The 21258-nt window shown below is 44.3% G+C and overlaps 1 protein-coding gene across 1 annotated transcript in view; it reads right to left on the reverse strand.

Moving 5' to 3' along the window:
• ACY3 (aminoacylase 3) overlaps positions 1-13944 on the reverse strand; it is a 288102-nt gene extending 274158 nt beyond the window's left edge. The window contains exons 1-2 of the mRNA XM_056531150.1: positions 13904-13944; positions 13584-13817 (exon numbers count right to left, since the gene is read on the reverse strand). Of these exons, the coding sequence (XP_056387125.1) occupies positions 13584-13816 (233 nt within the window). The 5' untranslated portion in view covers position 13817; positions 13904-13944. The remainder of the gene's footprint in view (positions 1-13583; positions 13818-13903) is intronic.
• Positions 13945-21258: the final 7314 nt, after the last annotated feature.

A 21258-nucleotide genomic window follows, 5' to 3' on the forward strand; every position in this document is an offset into this window, starting at 1 on the left:
CCCTGCAACATACATTCCTATGCAAAAATACATCATACGCATCAACATACAGTCCTATGTAAACATATATCACACCATTAAAACATCTTCATACCTTTTCATATTCTTTTTATATGTTATGCAGTAATCTTTTCTTTAATCGTTATTAAGTTGTTTAATCATTATTAAGTTGTTTATGATAGGATTGCTTCCTTTTACCAACATTATCATATTAATTCTCAGTAAGCATTATCTCTGTAATAACTGTTTATTAATGTATTTTTTCTTTTATTTAATTGCAATCTTTGTAATAAAATATTATTATATATGTGTGTATATATACATATATATATATACATATATCACCCCCTCCCTCTACCCTTAACACAGTCCTGTGTAAAAATACACCACCCCCGCCTAACCCCCCTCTGACAAACAGTCCTATGTAAAAATGCACCATGTCATCTCCCATCAGCCCCTCCAACATAGTCCTATATAAAATACATCACCTCCTTCCCTCAGCCCCTCCAACATACAGTCCTATGTAAAATACATCACTCTCTCCAACATATAGTACTAAATAAATTACCCCCTCTCCTCAGCCCCTCCAACAGACAATCCTATGTAAAAATACATTACCTCCTCCAACATACAGTCCTATGTGAAACTATGCACCCCCTCTCCTCAGCCCTTCCAACATACAGTCCTATGTAAAAATATATTACTCAATCTCTCCTTAGCCCCTTCAACATAATGTAAAAAAATATGTAAAAAAATACATCACCCCCTCCCCTCAGCATTTATAACATACAGTCCTATGTAAAAAATACATCACTCCCATCCAACATACAGTCCCATTTAAAATCACAGTCCCATGTGATTTTATTACAAGACAAGGAAGCTCACATTATGCTTAAATCTTTCTTTACTACTTCAAGCAGCAAACAAACGGTTAATATTTAGTTACTAAGAAAAATATGTAAATAGCCAATCAGTGAATAGTCCAGTAACATAAATGCTCAGACTAGTCCAATAACTTCCTCTTTCTTTGCTGCTTCAGTATAAGATAAGTACTGTAATTTTTGCTCTGCCTTATATACATTTTTCTCCATTTATTATATAATTTATTGATTTCTATTTGTTTTAGATATCCACAATATCGTTAATAAACATATTAATTCATTATTTATTCATTTTTTTATTATTTAATTCATTTTATTATATATACATTTATATATTACTTAATTTTAATAAATGTATACATATACTTTGATCTAATATATTTTTCATCCTATATTTTATCATTTTAATTCATATTATTCACATATTCTACACTTTTCTTCCCTTATATCCCCCTATTCCTATTATATTGGTTTTTCCCTTAACGTTTTTTCCCTCATACGCAACTCTAACTGCGTCACTGAGGGCTCGAGCGCAGCTGGTGACCAGCTGTATCTCCCGCTTTTATTTTTCATCTTCCCTCACTCGCGATCCTCCGCTTGTGAATAGCACACACGCTACCTGTCAGCTCCTGTCAGACACAGACATAGAGGCGCAGTGCCTTTCCTCACAGTCGGGTATCTCTCATCAACTCCGGCTCTCCTGACATATCAGCTACTGTGTTACAACACCGCTCCTTCCTGTCATTCCGTGTCAGTAATACACTGTCAGATGGCTCCTCTGTTTTCCTGTCAGATTCAGACTGTGTCAGCGCTTGTGAGCACATATAAGTTTCCCATGTCATACTTATTGAATACAGTATCCTTCTCTTAATCCCTTAAGGACTGAGCCCTTTTTCACCTCCGCCCCTAGACATTCTAGATATCCTTTGGATAGGGGATAAGATGTCAGATTGCTGGGGTCCCGTTGCTGGGGACCCCCGGGATCGCCGCTGCGGCACTGCGCTATAATTACTGCAAAGAGGAAGTGTTCTCTGTGCGTAATGACGGGCGATACAGGGGCCGGAGCAGCATGACGTCATGGCTCCGCCCCTCATGACATCACGGCCTGTCCCCTTAATGCAAGTCTATGGCAGGGGGCGTGACAACTGCCACGCCCCCTCCCATAGACTTGTATTGATGCGGGCGGTCCGTGACATCACGAGGGGCGGAGCTGTGACGTATTGATGCTCCGGCCCCTGTATTGCCAGTCATTACGTGCAGAGCGATCTCGCTCTGCGCAGTAAAGATAGCGGGGTGCTGCAGCAGCGATCCACCGGGGTCCCCAGCAGCAGGACCCCGGCGATCTGACATCTTATCCCCTATCCTTTGGATAGGGGATAAGATGTCTAGGGGTGGAGTACCCCTTTAAGGGGGTGAAAAAGGGGTTTTTTTTTTTTTTTTTAAGTCCCATACAAGTCTATGGGAAATATATGCATAACTTCCAAACGGCTGGAGATATTTCGATAATACTTAGTCACATGTTACTTATATGTCCTCTTAAAATATAGGATACTTAATTTAACCCTTAACTACCCCCATTTGTGAGGTTTAGGGTTTTTGTTTAACCCCCTAAGGACCAGGCCATTTTACACCTTAGGACCAGAGCGTTTTTTGAACATCTGACCACTGTCACTTTAAACATTAATAACTCTGGAATGCTTTTAGTTATCATTCTGATTCCGAGATTGCTTTTTCATGACATATTCTACTTTAACATGGTGGTAAATTTTAGTGGTAACTTGCATCTTTTCTTGGTGAAAAATCCCCAAATTTGATGAAAAAATGTAAAATTTTGCATTTTTCTAACTATGAAGCTCTCTGCTTGTAAGGAAAATGGATATTCCAAATAAATTTTTTTTATTCACATAAACAATACGTTTACTTTATGTTTGCATCATAAAATTTACAAATTTTTACTTTTGGAAGACACCAGAGGGCTTCAAAGTTCAGCAGCAATTTTCCAATTTTTCACAAAATTTTTAAACTCACTATTTTTCAGGGACCAGTTCAGGTTTGAAGTGAATTTGAAGGGTCTTCATATTAGAAATACCCCATAAAAGACCCCATTATAAAAACTGCACCCCCCAAAGTATTAAAAATGACATTCAGTCAGCGTTTTAACCCTTTAGGTGTTTCACAGGAATAGCAGCAAAGTGAAGGAGAAAATTCACAATCTTCATTTTTTACACTTGCATGTTCTTGTAGACCCAATTTTAGAATTTTTACAAGGGGTAAAAGGAGAAAATTTATACTTGTATTTGTAGCCCAATTACTCGCGAGTAAGCACATACCTCATATGTCTATGTAAAGTGTTCGGCGGGCGCAGTAGAGGGCTCAGAAGCGAAGGAGCGAAAAGGGGATTTTGGAGAGTATGTTTTTCTGAAATGGTTTTTGGGGGGCATGTTGCATTTAGGAAGCCCCTATGGTGCCAGAACAGCAAAAAAACACATGGCATACCATTTTGGAAACTAGACTCCTTGAGGAACGTAACAAGGAATTAAGTGAGCCATAATACCACACAGGTGTTTCACGACTTTTGCATATGTAAAAATAAATTAAAAAAATTCAGTAAAATGTGTGTTTACCCCCAAATTTCAAATTTTTTCAAGGGTTAATATCAGAAAATACCCCCCAAAATTTGTATGGAGGTACCCCATAAGTTGATCTGAAGGTACCCCATAAGTTGATCTGAAGTGCACTACGGGCGAACTACAGTGCTCAGAAGAAAAGGAGTCATATTTGGGTTTTTGAGAGCAAATTTTGGTCGGGGGCATGTCGCATTTAGGAAGCCCCTATGGTGTCAGAACAGTAAAAAAAACACATGGCATACCATTTTGGAAACTAGACCCCTTGAGGAACGTAACAAGGAATAAAGTGAGCCTTAATATCCCACAGGGGTTTCACGACTTTTGCATATGTAAAAAAAAAAAAAAAAAAAGGTCACTAAAATGTGTGTTTCCCCCCAAATTTCAAATTTTTGCAAGGGTTAATAGCAGAAAATAACCCCCAAATTTTGTAACCCCATTTCTTCTGAGTATGGAAATACCCCATGTGTGGACGTCAAGTGCCCTGCGGTCGAACTACAATGCTCAGAAGAGGAGGAGCGCCATTGAGCTTTTGAAGATTGAATTTGTTTGGAATGGAAGTCAGGGGCCATGTGTGTTTACAAAGCCCCCCGTGGTGCCAGAACAGTGGACCCCCCACATGTGACCCCATTTTGGAAACTACACCCCTCACAGAATTTAATAAGGGGTGCAGTGAGTATTTACACCCCACTGGCATTTGACAGATCTTTGGAACAGTGGGCTGAGCAAATGAAAAATTAAATTTTTCATTTTCACGGACCACTGTTCCAAAAATCTGTCAGACACCTGTGGGGCGTAAATGCTCACTGTACCCCTTATTACATTATGTGAGGGGTGTAGTTTCCAAAATGGGGTCACACCTGGCCTTCAATTCCGGACACATTTTCTCTTCAAAATCCCAATGGCGCTCCCTCTCTTCTGAGCATTGTAGTTTGCCCGCCGAGCACTTTACATCCACATTTTGGGTATTTTCTTACTCAGAAGAAATGGGGTTACAAATTTTGTGGGGCTTTTTTCCTATTTTCCTTTGTGAAAAGGAAAAATTTAGGGTAACACCAGCATTTTAGTGAAAAAAAATATTTTTTTAAATTTTCCCATCCAACTTTAACGAAAATTTGTCAAACACCTGTGGGGTGTAAAGGCTCACTATACCCCTTGTTACATTCCGTGAGGGGTGTAGTTTCCAAAATGGGGTAACATGTCGGTATTTATTTTTTTGTGTTTATGTCAGAACCGCTGTAAAATTAGCCATCCCTGTGCAAATCACCAATTTTGGCTTCAAATGTACATAGTGCGCTCTCACTCTTGAGCCTTGTTATGCGCCCGCAGATCATTTTACGCCCACATCTGGGGTATTTCCGTGCTCAGGAGAAATTGCGTTACAAATTTTGGGGGTCTTTTTTTCCTTTTACCTCTTGTGAAAATAAAAAGTAAAGGGCAACACCAGCATGTTAGTGTAAAAAAATTTTTTTTTTACACTAACAGGCTGGTGTAGACCCCAGCTTTTCCTTTTCATAAAGGGTAAAAGGAGAAAAAGCCCCCCAAAATTTGTAGTGTAATTTCTTCCGAGTACGGAGATACCCCATATGTGGCCCTCAACTGTTTCCTTGAAATACGACAGGGCTCCGAAGTGAGAGAGCGCCATGTGCATTTGAGGACTAAATTAGGGATTGCATAGGGGTGGACATAGGGGTATTCTACGCCAGTGATTCCCAAACAGGGTGCCTCCAGCTGTTGCTAAACTCCCAGCATGCCTGGACAGTCAGTGGCTGTCCAGAAATGCCGGGTGTTGTTGTTTTGCAACAGCTGGAGGCTCCGTTTTGGAAACACTGCCGTGCAATAGTTTTTTTTTTTTTATTGGGGGGGGGGGGGGGACAGTGTAAGGGGGTGTATATGTAGAGTCTTACCCTTTATTATGTGTTAGTGTAGTGTAGTGTTTTTAAGGTACATTCACACTGGCGGAGATTTACAGTGAGTTCGCTGCTAGGAATTTGCGCTGCGGCGAAAAATTTGCTGCAGCTCATACTTGAAGCAGAAAACTTACTGTAAGCCTGCCCGTGTGAATGTACCCTGTACGTTCACATGGGGAGGAAAACCTCCAGCTGTTTCAAAACTACAACTTCCAGCATGTACTGACAGACCATGCAGGCTGGGAATTGTACTTTTGCAACAGCTGGAGGCACACTTGTTGGAAAACCTTCAGTTAGGTTCTGTTATCTAACTCAATATTTTCCAACCAGTGTGCCTCCAGCTGTTGCAAAACTACAACTCCCCGCATGTACTGATCACCGAAGGGCATGCTGGGGATGTAGTTATGCAACAGCTGGAGGGATCGCATCTACAACTCCCAGCATGCTGGGATTTGCAGTTTTGCAACATCTGGAGAGCTACAGTATAGAGACCACTGCAAACTGTGGCCCTCCAGATGCTGCAAAACTACAAATCCCAGCTTGCCCACACAGCAAACAGTTGTGTGGGCATGCTAGGAGTTGTAGTTTTGCAAGATCTGGAGGGCTATAGTTCAGAGACTACCATATAGTGGTCTCAAACTATCTGGGCATGCCGGGAGTTGTAGTTTTGCAACATCTGGAGTGCTACAGTATAGAGACCACTATATATATATGAGGTCGATATAGAAGGACAGGATAGGAGGTAGAGATAGGAGGACGGAATAGGAGGTTGGGATAGAAGGTCGGGATAGGAGGTTCGGATAAGAGGTCGGGATTGGAGGTCGAGATATGAGGTCGATATAGGAGGACGGGATAGGAGGACGGGATAGGAGGTCGAGATAGGAGGTCGAGATAGGAGGACGGGATAGGAGGACGGGATAGGAGGACGGGATAGGAGGTCAGGATAGGAGGTTGGGATAGGAGGTCGGGATAGGAGGACGGGATAGGAGGATGGGATAGGAGGTCGAGATAGGAGGACGGGATAGGAGGACGGGATAGGAGGTCGAGAAAGGAGGTCGGGATAGGAGGTTGGGATAGGAGGATGGGGTAGGAGGTCAGGATTGGAGGTCGAGATAGGAGGTCGATATAGGAGGACGGGATAGGAGGTCGGATAGGAGGTCGAGATAGGAGGATGGGATGGTCGGGATAGGAGGTCAAGATAGGAGGTCGGGATAGGAGGTCGGGATAGGAGGTCGGGATAGGAGGTCGGGATAGGAGGTCAAGTTAGGAGGCCGTGATAGGAGGACGGGATAGGAGGACGGGATATGAGGACAGTTGGCAGTATATAAGCAGTGCGAGAATGCAGTTTCCCCTGCGCGCAAACTCGGTAAACGTCCTCAAAGGATGTCGATCTTCAATTCCATGAAACAGCAGATGTAATGTTTCGGGTTGTTTGGATGCCCGGAGACTTTACCCAGAGCGGCCTCATTACTATAGGATCGTAAAAAGTAAATCTATGTTACCTCAAATTTAACGCGAGCGAAGCCGCATGCAAAAGCTAGTATATATATATAGATATATTTAATTATTATTTATATATTTATACATATTAACTATATACATTTATACATTTATTTTTAGATACTTATTATTTAATTATTAATTTCATTATTATATATACATGTAATTATTTTATTTATATAGATTATATAGTAAATTTGAGTAGCTGTATTAGTCCAGTGATGCAGATGCAAATCAAAAAATTTTGCAGTATCTTGTAATACCTTTTTTATTGGACTAACAGAATTTTGTAGAGACAAGCTTTCGGGATTCCTCCCTTTATCAAGTCCAAAGCAATTCTGGTATTCTGGTTGGCTGAAGATTCCACCTCAAAAATGGCAGGTTGGTTTAAAAAGGGAAAAGTTTCACATTAGAAACGCCATTTATCTACCGATCTGTCAGGATTCGGCAGGCTGGAGGTGGATCCTCTGTGTCAGAGAGGGATTGGCGTGGACCGTGCCGGCGGACCGGTTCTAAGTTGCTACTGGTATTCACCAGAGCCCGCCGCAAAGCGGGATGGTCTTGCAGCGGCAGTAGCAACCAGGTCGTATCCACTAGTAACGGCTCAACCTCTCTGACTGCTGAAGATAGGCGCGGTACAAGGGAGTAGACAAGAGCAAGGTCGGACGTAGCAGAAGGTCGGGGCAGGCAGCAAGGATCGTAGTCAGGGGCAACGGCAGGAGGTCTGGAACACAGGCTAGGAACACACAAGGAAACGCTTTCACTGGCACAATGGCAACAAGATCCGGCAAGGAAGTGAAGGGGAAGTGAGGTAATATAGGGAAGTGCACAGGTGAACACACTAATTAAAACCATGCGCCAATCAGTGGCGCACTGGCCCTTTAAATCGCAGAGAGCCGACGCGCGCGTGCCCTAGGGAGCGGGGCCGCGCGCGCCAGGACAGCACAGACAGGGAACGAGTCTGGTAAGCGGGCCGGGATGCGCACCGCGAGCGGGCGCGTCCCGCATCGCGAATCGCATCCCGGCTAGGGACATTATCACAGCGCTCCCGGCCAGCGGGTCTGACCGGGGCGCTGCGAACAGGAGAACGCTGTGAGCGCTCTGGGGAGGAGCGGGGACCCGGAGCGCTCGGCGTAACATGATCCTAAGCAACATAAAATAAAGATCAGGTTCCTTCTACAGCTTTAGCAAAAAGCTTCGATCTAGATGTATCCAATGTACATCCTATACCCTCAGCCCCTGAGGAAGTAAAAATTAATCCCTACTTCCCCTGCTCATTCTTCTTCTCAAGATGACTTAATTTATTCTATATCGGACAAAGACTCCGAATTTGAGGACATTGCTGAGGAGTGACAATGATTTTTTTAGGGGAAGATTCTACTAAAACCCTATTACTTGATAGCACTGGGAATCCATATTTTGACCATGGTCATATTAAGCACCCACGATCGGGTGAATGGATTCCTCACCCCAAGGTTTTCCAATATATTTGTAACTGGGTGAAAAAAAACATTGATAGGGCTACCTGTAGCAAATTAAAATCTGAATGTCCCAGACCTACCCTTCCCCAAAAATTATCCCCCACTCCCTACCTTGACCCAACCCTAGTTCACTTACAAAATCTGAAGAGTAGTGGCTCTACTGAGAGCTCGAGGAGTTCGCCTAATCATATATCTAGACGACATTTTATTTATGGGCGAATCATTACACTTGATTTATCTTCATTCACATTGGACTTTAACCCTCCTTTCAAATCTAGGTTTCCAAATAAACTCAGAAAAATCTATTTTAACTCTATCAAAAGAATTAGAATTTCTAGGATTTTTAAATGCAAATCATAAAATGTTACAGTATCTTGAAATACCTGATGAATAAAAAAAGGTATTTCAAGATACTGCAACATTTTATGATTTGCATCTGCATCACTGGACTAATACGGCTACTCAAATTTACTAGGATTTTTAATAAACACACGTTTAACCACTTTGAGTCTTCCCACCAAAAAATTGAAGATAATACAAAGAGAGATCATATCAATTCTCAACAAACAATTGGTTTCCCTCCGAGCTATAGCTCTGAGCTCTGATCTTACTCAATTGAGATACCAAAGAGGAACTTATATGGTGGCTGCTCCTCCCCGGAGTGCTCGCGGCGTTCCTCTCTCTGCAGCGCCCCGGTCAGACCCGCTGACCGGGAGCGCTGCACTGACTCTGCCGGCGGGGATGCGATTCGCATAGCGGGACACGCCCGCTCGCGAATCGCATCCCAAATCACTCACCTGTCCCGGTCCCCGGCTGTCACGTCCTGGCGCGCGCGGCTCCGCTCCTTAGGGCGCGCGCGCGCCAGCTCTCTAAGATTTAAAGGGCCAGTGCACCAATGATTGGTGCCTGGCCCAATCAGTCTGATTAGCTTCCACCTGCCCCCTGTCCATATAACCTCACTTCCCCTGCACTTCCTTGCCGGATCTTGTTGCCATTGTGCCAGTGAAAGCCTTTCCTTGTGTGTTCCTAGCCTGTGTTCCAGACCTCCTGCTGTTGCCCCTGACTAAGATCCTTGCTGCCTGCCCTGACCTTCTGCTACGTCCGACCTTGCTCTTGCCTTATCCCTTGTACCACGCCTATCTCAGCAGTCAGAGAGGTTGAGCCGTTGCCGGTGGATACGACCTGGTTGCTACCGCCGCTGCAAGACCATCCCGCTTTGCAGCGGGCTCTGGTGAATACCAGTTGCAACTTAGAACCGGTCCGCCGGCACGGTCCACGCCAATCCCTCTCTGACACAGAGGATCCACATCCAGCCTGCCGAATCGTAACACACATAAATTGCTTGAAAAAAACTAAAAATTCACAAAAATGCTGGTGTTACCCAAAATTTTTCATTTTCACAAGGAAACATATTAAAAAAGCCCCCCAAAATTTGTAACCCCATTTTTTCTGAGTAAGAAAATACCCCATATGTGGATGTAAAGTGCTCGGCGGGCGAACTACAATGCTCAAAAGAGAAGTAGCACCATTGGAATTTTGAAGATAAAATTTGTCCGGAATTGAAGGCTACGTGTGTTTACAAAGCCCCCATAGAGCCAGAACAATGGACCCCCCCCCACATATGACCCAATTTTGGAAACTACACCCCTCACGTAATGTAATAAGGGGTACAGTGAGCATTTACGCCCCACAGGTGTCTGACAGATTTTTGGAACAGTGGTCCGTGAAAATGAAAAATGTAATTTTTCATTTGCACAGCCCACTGTTCCAAAGATCTGTCAAACGCCAGTGGGGTGTAAATACTCACTGCACCCCTTATTAAATTCTGTGGGGGGTATAGTTTCCAAAATGGGGTCACGTGGGGGGGTCCACTGTTCTGGCACCACGGGGGGGCTTTGTAAACGCACATGGCCCCCGACTTCTATTCCAACCAAATTCTGTCTTCAAAAGCTCAATGGTGCTCCTTCTCTTCTGAGCATTGTAGTGCGCCAGCAGATCACTTGATGTCCACACATTGGGTATTTCCATACTCAGAAGAAATGGGGTTACAAATTTTGGGGGTCATTTTCTCCTATTACCCCTTGTAAAAATATAAAATGTGGGGGAAAACCAGCATTTTAGTGAAATTTTTTTTTTTTTCATTTACACATCCGACTTTAGCAAAAAGTCGTCAAACACCTGTGAGGTTTTAAGGCTTGATGTGTTTTAACCCTTGATGTGTTCCTTGAGGGGTGTAGTTTCTAAAATAGTATGCCATGTGTTTTTTTTTTTGCTGTTCTGGCACCATAGTGGCTTCCTAAATGCAACATGCCCTCCAAAAACCATTTCAGCAAAATCCGCTTTTCAAAAGCCAAATGTGACTCCTTCTCTTCTGAGCATTGTAGTGCGCCAGCAGAGCACTTGACGTCCACACTTGGGGTATTTCCATACTCAGAAGAGATGGGGTTACAAATTTTGGGGGGCATTTTGTCCTATTATCCCTTGTAAATATTAAAAATTTTGTGGAAAACTAGCATTTTAGTGGAAAAAAATAAATAAATAATTTACACATCCAACTTTAACAAAAAGTCGTCAAGCACCTGTGGGGTGTTAAGGCTCACTGGACCCCTTTTTACATGCATTGAGGGGTGTAGTTTCCAAAATAGTATGCCATGTGTTTTTTTTTTGCTGTTCTGGCACCATAGGGGCTTCCTAAATGCGACATGCCCCACAAAAACCATTTCAGAAAAACTCACTCTCCAAAATCCCATTGTCGCTCCTTCCCTTCTGAGCCCTCTACTGCGCCCGCCGTACACTTGACATACACATATGAGGTATTTCCTTACTCGAGAGAAATTGGGCTACACATTTTAGGAAGATTTCTCTACTTTTACCCCTTGTAAAAATTCAAAAACTGGGTCTACAAGAACATGCCAGTGCAAAAAATGAAGATTTTGAATTTTCTCCTTCAATTTGCTGCTATTCCTGTGAAACACCTAAAGGGTTAACAAACCTTTTAAATGACATTTTGAATACTTTGGGGGTGCAGTTTTTATAATGGGGTCATTTGTGGGGCATTTCTAATATTAAAGCCCTTCAAATCCACTTCAAAATAGAACTGGTCCCTGAAAAATTTTGATTTAGAAAATTTTGTGAAAAATTTGAAAATTGCTGCTGAACTTTGAAGTCCTCTGATGTCTTCCAAAAGTAAAAACATGTCAACGTTATGATGCAATCATAGAGTAGACATGTTGTATATGTGAATCAATATATAATTTATTTGGAATATTAATTTTCCTTATAAGCAGAGAGCTTCAAAGTAAAAAAAAAATGCAACATTTTCAATTTTTTCCCAAATTTTGGAATTTTTCACCAAGAAATGATGCAAGTATCGACAAAATTTTACCACTAACGTAAAGTAGAATATGTCACGAAAAGACAATCTCGGAATAAGAATGAAAGGTAAAAGCATTCCAGAGTTATTAATGCTTAAAGTGACAGGGGTCAGATGTGCAAAAAATGGCCGGGTCCTACAGTGAAAATTGTCTGGATCCTTAAGGGGTTAATCCAAATTTTCCTCACCAAGAAAATCTTTGCATTGTTCTTTTTTTAAAAACGAACAAAGAACGAAATCTCTTAGAGGTCGTTCTACTTCTCAATTAATTATATCTTTTTGTAAACCTCATTTACCAGTCTCTACACCCACTTTGGCTAGATGGATTAGACAAACCATATCTTTAGCTGGCATAGACATTTCCCTTTTCGGGGCTCATTCTTTCAGAAGTGCAATGTGTACTAAGGTTAGTCTATCAGGAGGTTCTTTATCAGACATCCTGAAAGCTGCCAATTGGTCGTCAGAGTCCACATTCAAAATTTTTTATCTCAGACCAGAACCGCATGTATCTATGGTTTTATTATAATTTATTTTATATTATTATTTTAGTAATAGCTTTGAGCAAGCATAATGTGAGCCTCCCCGTCTTGTAATAAAATCTATATTTTCTGTAATTAAAAATAGGAAAATCTCCAATTTTCCATAACTTTAGCAGCTGGGAAGCCAGCCACTGACCTGGTCAGTAAGAGGAGGAGGACAAGTTGCTAGCCGTTGAGAACTGCCTGCGCTGCCTCTGCTGCTACCTACACCCATCCCGCTCGCTAGGCCAAGAGTTGAAAGACTAACTGAATAAGATGGCGGCCGTCCACGTTCCCTTTCCCAGCAGGGTGGCGTCCACGGCTCAACTCCATGCTGCACTACTGCTGTGCTGCTCTATAATTCAGCCACTTAAAGGTAGAAATAACTGTTCCTTAAGTGGGCACTATCATTTGCAAAAAACATTCATATAATGTAGATAATACCATTAAATGTATATATGTAATATTTTGGGTACAAAATAGCTCTCTTGTCCCTGCAGCTGTTGTCTGTGTGTCTGGGATGAAACAAACTACAGAAAGCGTAGGCATCACAAGCAGGACCCTGTGCAGGCTCCTGGCTTGGCAATCAGCCTGCTGTGTGAGCCTAGGGCATGTCACAGAACCTCAGTGCACAGAGCCCTGTTTTTCCTGCCAATACTTCCTGTATTTTGTCTCTGCAGAGATACCCACAAGAAATAGTTGCAGGGACAAGGCAGCATTATTTTACCCTGAAATATACACATTTTTTAACCAATGTATATTACATGCAATGTTATTATCTACATTATATAAAAAGTTTTTGCAAATGACAGTGCCCATTTAAAGCGACTGAAACTAAAGAACAGCAGGCCAGCCTGAGCCAGGACTAGTGCTGCCAGCCAACGTTTTACAGCAACGGCAGTTGTACCTGAGGCGAGCGCCTCACATGCCTCATGCCAGCTATGGCCCTGCAATGAACATCATATGTTCAAGGCTCATATGTGGCTGCTATAAGGCATATTTCTAAATGCTGCAAGTTAGGCATAATGACTGCCCTTATAATCATGTATAAAAAATAGAATAAAAAGATACAATTAGAAATAAAGACAGCTGTTAATTAGTGGAAAGGAATATAAGTGATGCATTCTCCTTAAGTGATATCATTGTGGCATGCATTGTGATATTCTGGTAGGTGGGTGCTGACTTCTTTTTGTCCAATATATTAATTCAATACATATTAAAAAGACCATAAATTCTAAACATCACATTTCACAATAAAGTATCCTTTATCTTAAAGTTTCTAAGCAGCTGACTTACAACAAGATGTCCCTGGTGAAGCAGCGGTTCAGATCCCTTTCATAGTATCTCACGCATTTTTCAGTTGCTTTTGGGTTGGCCAATAATGGAACAGCTGTGAAAGTATCCCTCATCAGTTCGGTAGAGTCCTTGAGCCAGTGTCTTATGAGAGTGACTCCTGACATCTCATTTCCATGTGTACCCCCCACCACAGCGACCAGATGAAGGGGGTTAATAGAGACTGCTCCAGACATGCTGAGAAAAAAAAAGAAACATTAGTTGGTGCATTTCTAGATCTACAGTTTTTACTAACGTAAAAGTATAAACAAATAAAAATTTACGTATATATTACAGCACAGCACAAGACAGGGAAGGTTCTGAAGTTAACCTACACTCAACTTTGCAGTATCTTTCAAAGTTCACAGTTTTTAACTAGACTGATTTTGGTTGTGTGAGCATCAGCCTTTGTTAAGTCCTCATTGCAGTTAATGTCTTCTACAGGTTACACGCACATTACCTATTAACCCCAGGAATGTTGAGAGGACTAAGGGTCATATGTAAATTTCTAACATAGAGCACTACTCAGGTGATCAACGCTTGCAGCCCTTTACATATAGTCATGCTGTGACCTGACATTACACTGTCTGACTCTTCATGTGCAAACAATGCTGCAGTCATATGAGTGCAGAACCTCGCTTGTCACTGTATTAACACAGTGCACAATGGAAACAATATGCTAATGCCTAAATCTGCATTTAGTCTGAAACTGGTGGGCACAAATTTAGGGGTTTGTAAGATTCCACTCCAAATTTAAAGTTGTTAAGACATGTGAAGGAAGAAAATGATTTCCCAATTTGCGCAACCCAGCTATTTTTCTGCAGTACGTAGCCTTTTATTCTGTTGACAGGGCCGGACTGGGACCAAAAATAGGCCCAGACATTTTAGAATAAATGATCACCTCAGTTCAAGTTGCTCTCCAGCTGTTGTAAAGCTACAACTCCCATCATACCTGGAGAGCCAGAGGCATTATGGGAGTTCTAGTTTTACTACAGCTGGAGAGCCACAGATTGTAATCCATCATCCCTGCAGAATTTACAAGTGACTCCAGCTGATGTGACACAGTGAGAGAATACACAATGATATCAGTGACTTGAGTGACGTCTTCTCTGTTGTCTTTCCTTTAATTCTATATCTAGTACAGGCTCCAGGACTTCTTCCAGCTCCATCTTCTCTGCAGAGCCCAACTCCCGAACATCATGGGGGAGATTTATCAAAACCTGTGCAGAGGAAAAATTGCCCAGTTGCCCATTGCAACCAATCAGATTGCTTCTTTAATTTTTCAGAGGTCTCTTTAAAAATAAATAGAAGCAAGCTGATTGGCTGCTATGGGCAATTTTTCTCTGCACATGTTTTGATAAATCTCCCCCCATATGTTCCTCCTCTGTATGAAAAAAAAAATTAATATAACACTGCCAAACAATGTGTCCCCTTAATATAACCCTGTACACGCTGTTCCTGTAATACTAATAACGTCACACACTGTTTATTCTCAGTTTGGCTGAATCCCATCTTTGCACTGTCAACATTCAGACCCCTCTGTCCTCCTCCAGACTTCTCTGTCCTCCTCCTTCAGACTGCTGTACCCCTCTGTCCTCCTTCTCCAGATCCCTTTGTCCTCCCCCTCCTTCAAATCCCTCTGTCCTGACCCTCCTCTAGACCCCTGTGTCCCCCCTCCTCTAGACCCCTCTGTCCTCCCCCTCCTCTAGACCCCTCTGTCCTCCCCCTCCTCCAAACCCCTCTGTCCTCTTCCTCCTCCAGACCCCTCTGTCTTCCTCCAGACCCCTCTGTCCTCCTCCAGACCCCTCTTTCTTCCCCCTCCTCCAGACCCATCTGTTCTACGCCTTCTCCATACCCCTCTGTCCTCCTGCTGCTCCTCCTCCAGACCCTCCATTCTCCTCCACCTCCAGATCCCTCCGTCCTCCTCCTCCAGACCCCTTCGTCCTTCTCCCACAGACGCCTGTTCTCCTCTGTCCTTCTCCTGCAGACCCCTGTACTCGTCTGTTCTCTTCCTGCAGACCCCTGTCCTCCTCCTTCAGACCCCTCTGTCCTCCATCCTTCTCCACACCCCTCTGTCCACCTCCTGTTTAAGACCTTTGTCCTCCTCTCCCAGACCCCTCTGTCCTCCTCCTCCAGACCCCTGTCCTTTTCCTTCAAACCCCTGTCCTTTTCCTCCAAACCACTCTGTCCTCCTCCTCCAGACCACTTTATTACCCCCTCCCCCAGTCCCCGGCCCTAAGTCTTCCTTCCGGTTCCTCTGACCTACTCCCCCAGACCCATAAGTCCTCTCCAGGCTTCTTTGCCCCCATCCCCGAGGCCCCTAAGTCTTATTTTATTTTTATGCTGCCCTAGGCTGACCCAAACCTCATTACCCCCTGGCCTTCCACCCCTCTGCATTGATGTATACTACAGGGTGGGCCATTTATATGGATACACCTTAATAAAATAGGAATGGTTGGTGATATTAACTTCCTGTTTGTGGCACATTAGTATATGTGAGGGGGGAAACTTTTCAAGATGGGTGGTGACCATGGCAGCCATTTTGAAGTTGGCCATTTTGAATCCAACTTTTGTTTTTTCAATAGGAAGAGGGTCATGTGACACATCAAACTTATTGGGAATTTCACAAGAAAAAGAATGATGTGCTTGGTTTTAATGTAACTTTATTATTTCATGTGTTATTTACAAGTTTCTGACCACTTATAAAATGTGTTCAATGTGCTGCCCATTGTGTTGGATTGTCAATGCAACCCTCTTCTCCCACTCTTTACAAACTGATAGCAACACGCCAGGAGAAATGTTAGCACAGGCTTCCAGTATCATAGTTCGTATCTTCACAGCATAGACAATTGCCTTCAGATGACCCCAAAGATAAAAGTCTAAGGGGGTCAGATCGGGAGACCTTGGAGGCCATTTAACTGGCCCACAACGACCAATCCGCTTTCCAGGAAACTGTTCATCTAGGAATGCTCGGACCTGACACCCATAATGTGGTGGTGCACCATCTTGATGGAAAAACTCAGGGAACATGCCAGCTTCAGTGCATAAAGAGGGAAACACATCATCATGTAGGCCACTGGATATGCAAAAATTAATACATTTAAAATTGTTCTCTTCTGACCCTTATAACTTTTATTTCTGCGTATGGGGCTACATAAGGGCTCATATTTTGCGCCGTGATCTGAATTTTTAATCAGTACCATTTTTGTTTTCATCAGACTTTTTGATCGCTTTTTATTCATTTTTTTATGGTATACAAAGTGACCAAAAATACCCTATTTTGGTGCTTGGAATTTTTTTTGCTGATACGCCATTGACCGTGCGGTTTAATCTATATATATAAAACTCACTGTGTGTATGTGTGTATGTTCCAGCATCACGTCCAAACGGCTAAAGATATTAACATGAAACTTGGCACACATGTTACTTACCGTATTTATCGGCGTATAACACGCACTTTTTAGGCTAAAATTTTTAGCCTAAAGTCTATGTGCGTGATATACGCCGATACACCCCCCAGGAAAGGCAGGGGGAGAGAGGCCGTCGCTGCCCGCTTCTCTCCCCCTGCCTTTCCTGGGGTCTAGAGCGCTGCTGTCGGCCCCTCTCACCCCCTGGCTATCGGCGCCGCTGCCCGTTCTGTCCCCCTGACTATCGGTATCGGCACTCCATTGCCGGCGCCGATAGCCAGGGGGAGAGAAGGGGCAGCGGCACCAATTGCCCGGCGGCATAATTACCTGGGTCGGGTCCGCGCTGCTGCAGGCCTCCGGCGTGCGTCCCCTTCGTCGTTGCTATGCGCTGCACGGCGCGGCGCATGACGTCAGTGCGCCGTGCATAGCAACGACGCAGGGGACGCACGCCGGAGGCCTGCAGCAGCGCGGACCCGACCCAGGTAATTATGCCACCGGGGATGGGGGGAGGCAACGGGGCAGCGGCGCCGGCAATGGGTGCCGCTGCCCCTTCTCTCCCCCTGGCTATCGGCGCCGGCAATGGAGCGCCGGTACCGATAGTCAGGGGGACAGAACGGGCAGCGGTGCCGATAGCCAGGGGGTGAGAAGGGCCGGCAGCAGGGCTCTAGACCCCAGGAAAGGCAGGGGGAGAGAAGCGGGCAGCAACGGCCTCTCTCCACTTGCCTTTCCTCGGGGTATATTGGGGTATACACGCGCACACACGCACCCTCATTTTACCATGGATATTTGGGTAAAAAACTTTTTTTACCCAAATATCCTTGGTAAAATGAGGGTGCGTGTTATAGGCCGGTGCGTGGTATACCCCGATAAATACGGTATATGTCAACAACAAACATAGGATAGGTGATTTAACCCTTACTCACCCCCATTTGCCAGGGGCAGGGTTTATGTTTAAAGTCCCATTCAAGCCAATGGGAAATATATGTTACTGCATAACTTCAAAACGGCTGGAGATATTTCGATAATACTTGGTCACATGTTACTTATATGTCCACTTAAAATATAGGATAGTTAATTTAACCCTTAAGTACCCCCATTTGTGAGTGTCGGGGTTTTTGTTTAAAGTCCCATGCAACTCAATGGGAAATGTATGTTCCCACATAACTTCCGTACGGTTGGAGATAATTCAATACCTGGTACACATATTATGGGTCGAGATAGGAGGTCGGGATAGGAGGACGGGATAGGAGGACCGGGATAGGAGGACGGCATAGGAGGTCGGGATAGGTGGTCAGGATAGGAGGTCGGGATAGAAGGTCGAGATAGGAGGACGGGATAGGAGGTTGGAATAGGAATTTGAGATAGGAGGATGGGATAGATGGACTGGATAGGAGGTCGGGATAGGAGGTCGGGATAGGAGGACGGGATAGGAGGTCGATATAGGAGGTCAAGATAGGAGGTCAGGATAGGAGGTCGTGATAGGAGGTCGAGATAGGAGGTCGGGATAGGAGGTCGAGATAGGAGGTCGAGATAGGAGGACAGGATATGAGGACGGGATAAGAGGTCAGGATAGGAGGACGGGATAGGAGGTCGGGATATGAGGATGGGATATGAGGTCGAGATATGATGATGGGATAGGAGGTCGGGATATGAGTACGGGATATGGGGTTGGGATATGACAATATGGGGTTGGGATATGCGGTCGAGATAGCAGGACGTGATAGGAGGACGCAATTGGAGGTCAGGATATTAGGACAGGATATGAGGTCGGGATAGGAGGTCAGGATAGGAGGTCGGGATATGAGGACAGGATATGAGGTCGAGATAGGAGGACAGGATAGGTGGTCAGGATATGAGGTTGAATTTATGGTGATGGCATATGAGGTCGGGATATGAGGACAAGATGTGAGGTTGCGATATGAGGACGGGATATGGGATTGGGATATGACAACAATATATGAGAACGGCATATGAAGTCAAAAGCTTCCTCCTTTGTTAATTTTCCTCCCCAACAAGGATTAGGAAGGAAAAACCGGGCAACACCGGGTACTCAGCTAGTTTACAATAAATTTTTAAAGCTCGGACATTTACGCACGCAATGATACCACATATGTTTATTTTTATAATGTTTTTATATTTTTTCATATGGAATTTTGGAAAAGGGGGGTGTTTTAAACTTTTATTAAGGAAGGGGTTAATGTGTGTTTGTTTTTTAATTTTATTAAACTTTTTTGTTTACACTATATTAGTCCCCTTAGGGGACTTTTAGGAGGAATCATTAGATTCCTCATAGAGATCAATCTGTTTCCATAGAATCACATTGATCTGTGTGATCTGCACTTGACTGATAAAGCCTGGTCCTGCATGGAAGGAGAGGTAAGCCCTCCGGCTACCTCAACAGTGGATAGACCGTGGGGTCTAAAGTAGGTATTTATTTTTTTGCGTTTATGTCAGAACCGCTGTAAAATCAGCCACCCCTGTGCAAATCACCAACTTAGGCCTCAAATGCGCATAGTGCTCTCTCACTCCTGAGCCTTGTTGTGCGTCCGCAGAGCATTTTATGCCCACATATGTAAATACCCCATATGTGGCCCTAAACTGTTTCCTTGAAATACGACAGGGCTCCGAAGTGAGAGAGCGCCATGCGCATTTGAGGACTAAATTAGGGATTGCATAGGGGTGGACATAGGGGTATTCTACCCCAGTGATTCCCAAACAGGATGCCTCCAGCTGTTGCTAAACTCCCAGCATGCCTGGACAGTCAGTGGCTGTCCGGAAATACTGGAAGTTGTTGTTTTGCAATAGCTGGAGACTCGTTTTGGAAACACTACCGTACGATAAGCTTTCATTTTTATTGTGGGGGACAGTGTAAGGGGGTGTATATGTAGTGGTTTACCCTTTATTGTGTTAGTGTAGTGTAGTGTTTTTGATGGGTTGACGGTGAGTTTCCCACTAGGGGTTTGTGCTGCGGCGGAAAATTTTCTGCAGCTCACACTCTGAAGCAGGAAACTCACTGTAAACTCGCCCGTGTGAATGTTCCTTGTACATTCACATGGAGGGGGGGGGGGCAAACCTCCAGCTGTTGCAAAACTACAACTCCCAGCATGCACTGACAGACCATGCATGCTGGGAGTTGTACTTCTGCAACAGCTGAAGGCACACTGGTTGGAAAACCTTCAGTTAGGTTCTGTTACCAGCTGTTGCAATACTACAACTCCCAGCATGTACTGATTGCGAAGGGCATGCTGGGAGATGTAGTTATGCAACAGCTGGATATATGCAACTATAACTCCCAGCATGCCGAGACAGCTGTTTGCTGTTTGGGCATGCTGGGAGTTGTAGTTTTGCAAGATCTGAAGGGCCACAGTTTAGAGACCACTGCACAGTGATCTCCAAACTGTGGCCCTCCAGATGTTGCAAAACTACAAATCCCAGCATGCCCAGACAGCAAACTGCTGTGTAGGTATACTGGGAGATGTAGTTTTGCAAGATCTAGATGGCCAGAGTTTAGAGACCACTGCACAATGATCTCCAAACTGTAGCCCTCCAGCTGTTGCAAAACTGCAAATCCCAGCATGCCCAAACAGCTGTCTGGGCATGCTGGGAGTTGTAGTTTTGCAACATCTGGAGAGCTACAGTTTAGAGACAACTGTATTGTGGTCTCAAAACTGTAGCCTTCCAGATGTTGCTAGGCAACTACTCACCACCTTCCGTAGGATTGCCGCACCAGGGAGCCGCATCGCTGTCCTCTGCCGCCCGCCGCCGATCGCCGATGGTGAGTGGACCTCTGGCACCGGTCACCGTCAGTTCCCCCATTCTGCCCGGACTACTGTGGGTGGGCAGTATGGGGGAACCAAACTTTAACTTCCCCCCATCCCCGATCTGCTATTGGTCGGTCGCTTCTGACCGGCCAATAGCAGGCATAGGAGGGGTGGCACCCCTGCCACCTCACTCCTATCCCTTCAGGGGGATCGTGAATGTCTTGGACAACCCCGATCCCCCTTATTTTCCGGGTCACCGGAGACCCGTATGACCCGGAATCACCGCAAATCGCAGGTGTGAATTCACTGGTGATTTGCGGAGATCGCCGACATGGGGGGGTCTCATGACCCTTGGGCATTGGCACGGGATGCCTGCTGATAGATATCAGCAATCATTTCGATCAGGTCTCCGCCCGGCGCATGGCGGGGACCGGAATTTCCATGGGCGTACAGATATGCCCTTGGTCCTGA

Source organism: Hyla sarda, chromosome 7 (genome assembly GCF_029499605.1).
Source record: "Hyla sarda isolate aHylSar1 chromosome 7, aHylSar1.hap1, whole genome shotgun sequence".
Lineage (NCBI taxonomy): Eukaryota > Metazoa > Chordata > Amphibia > Anura > Hylidae > Hyla > Hyla sarda.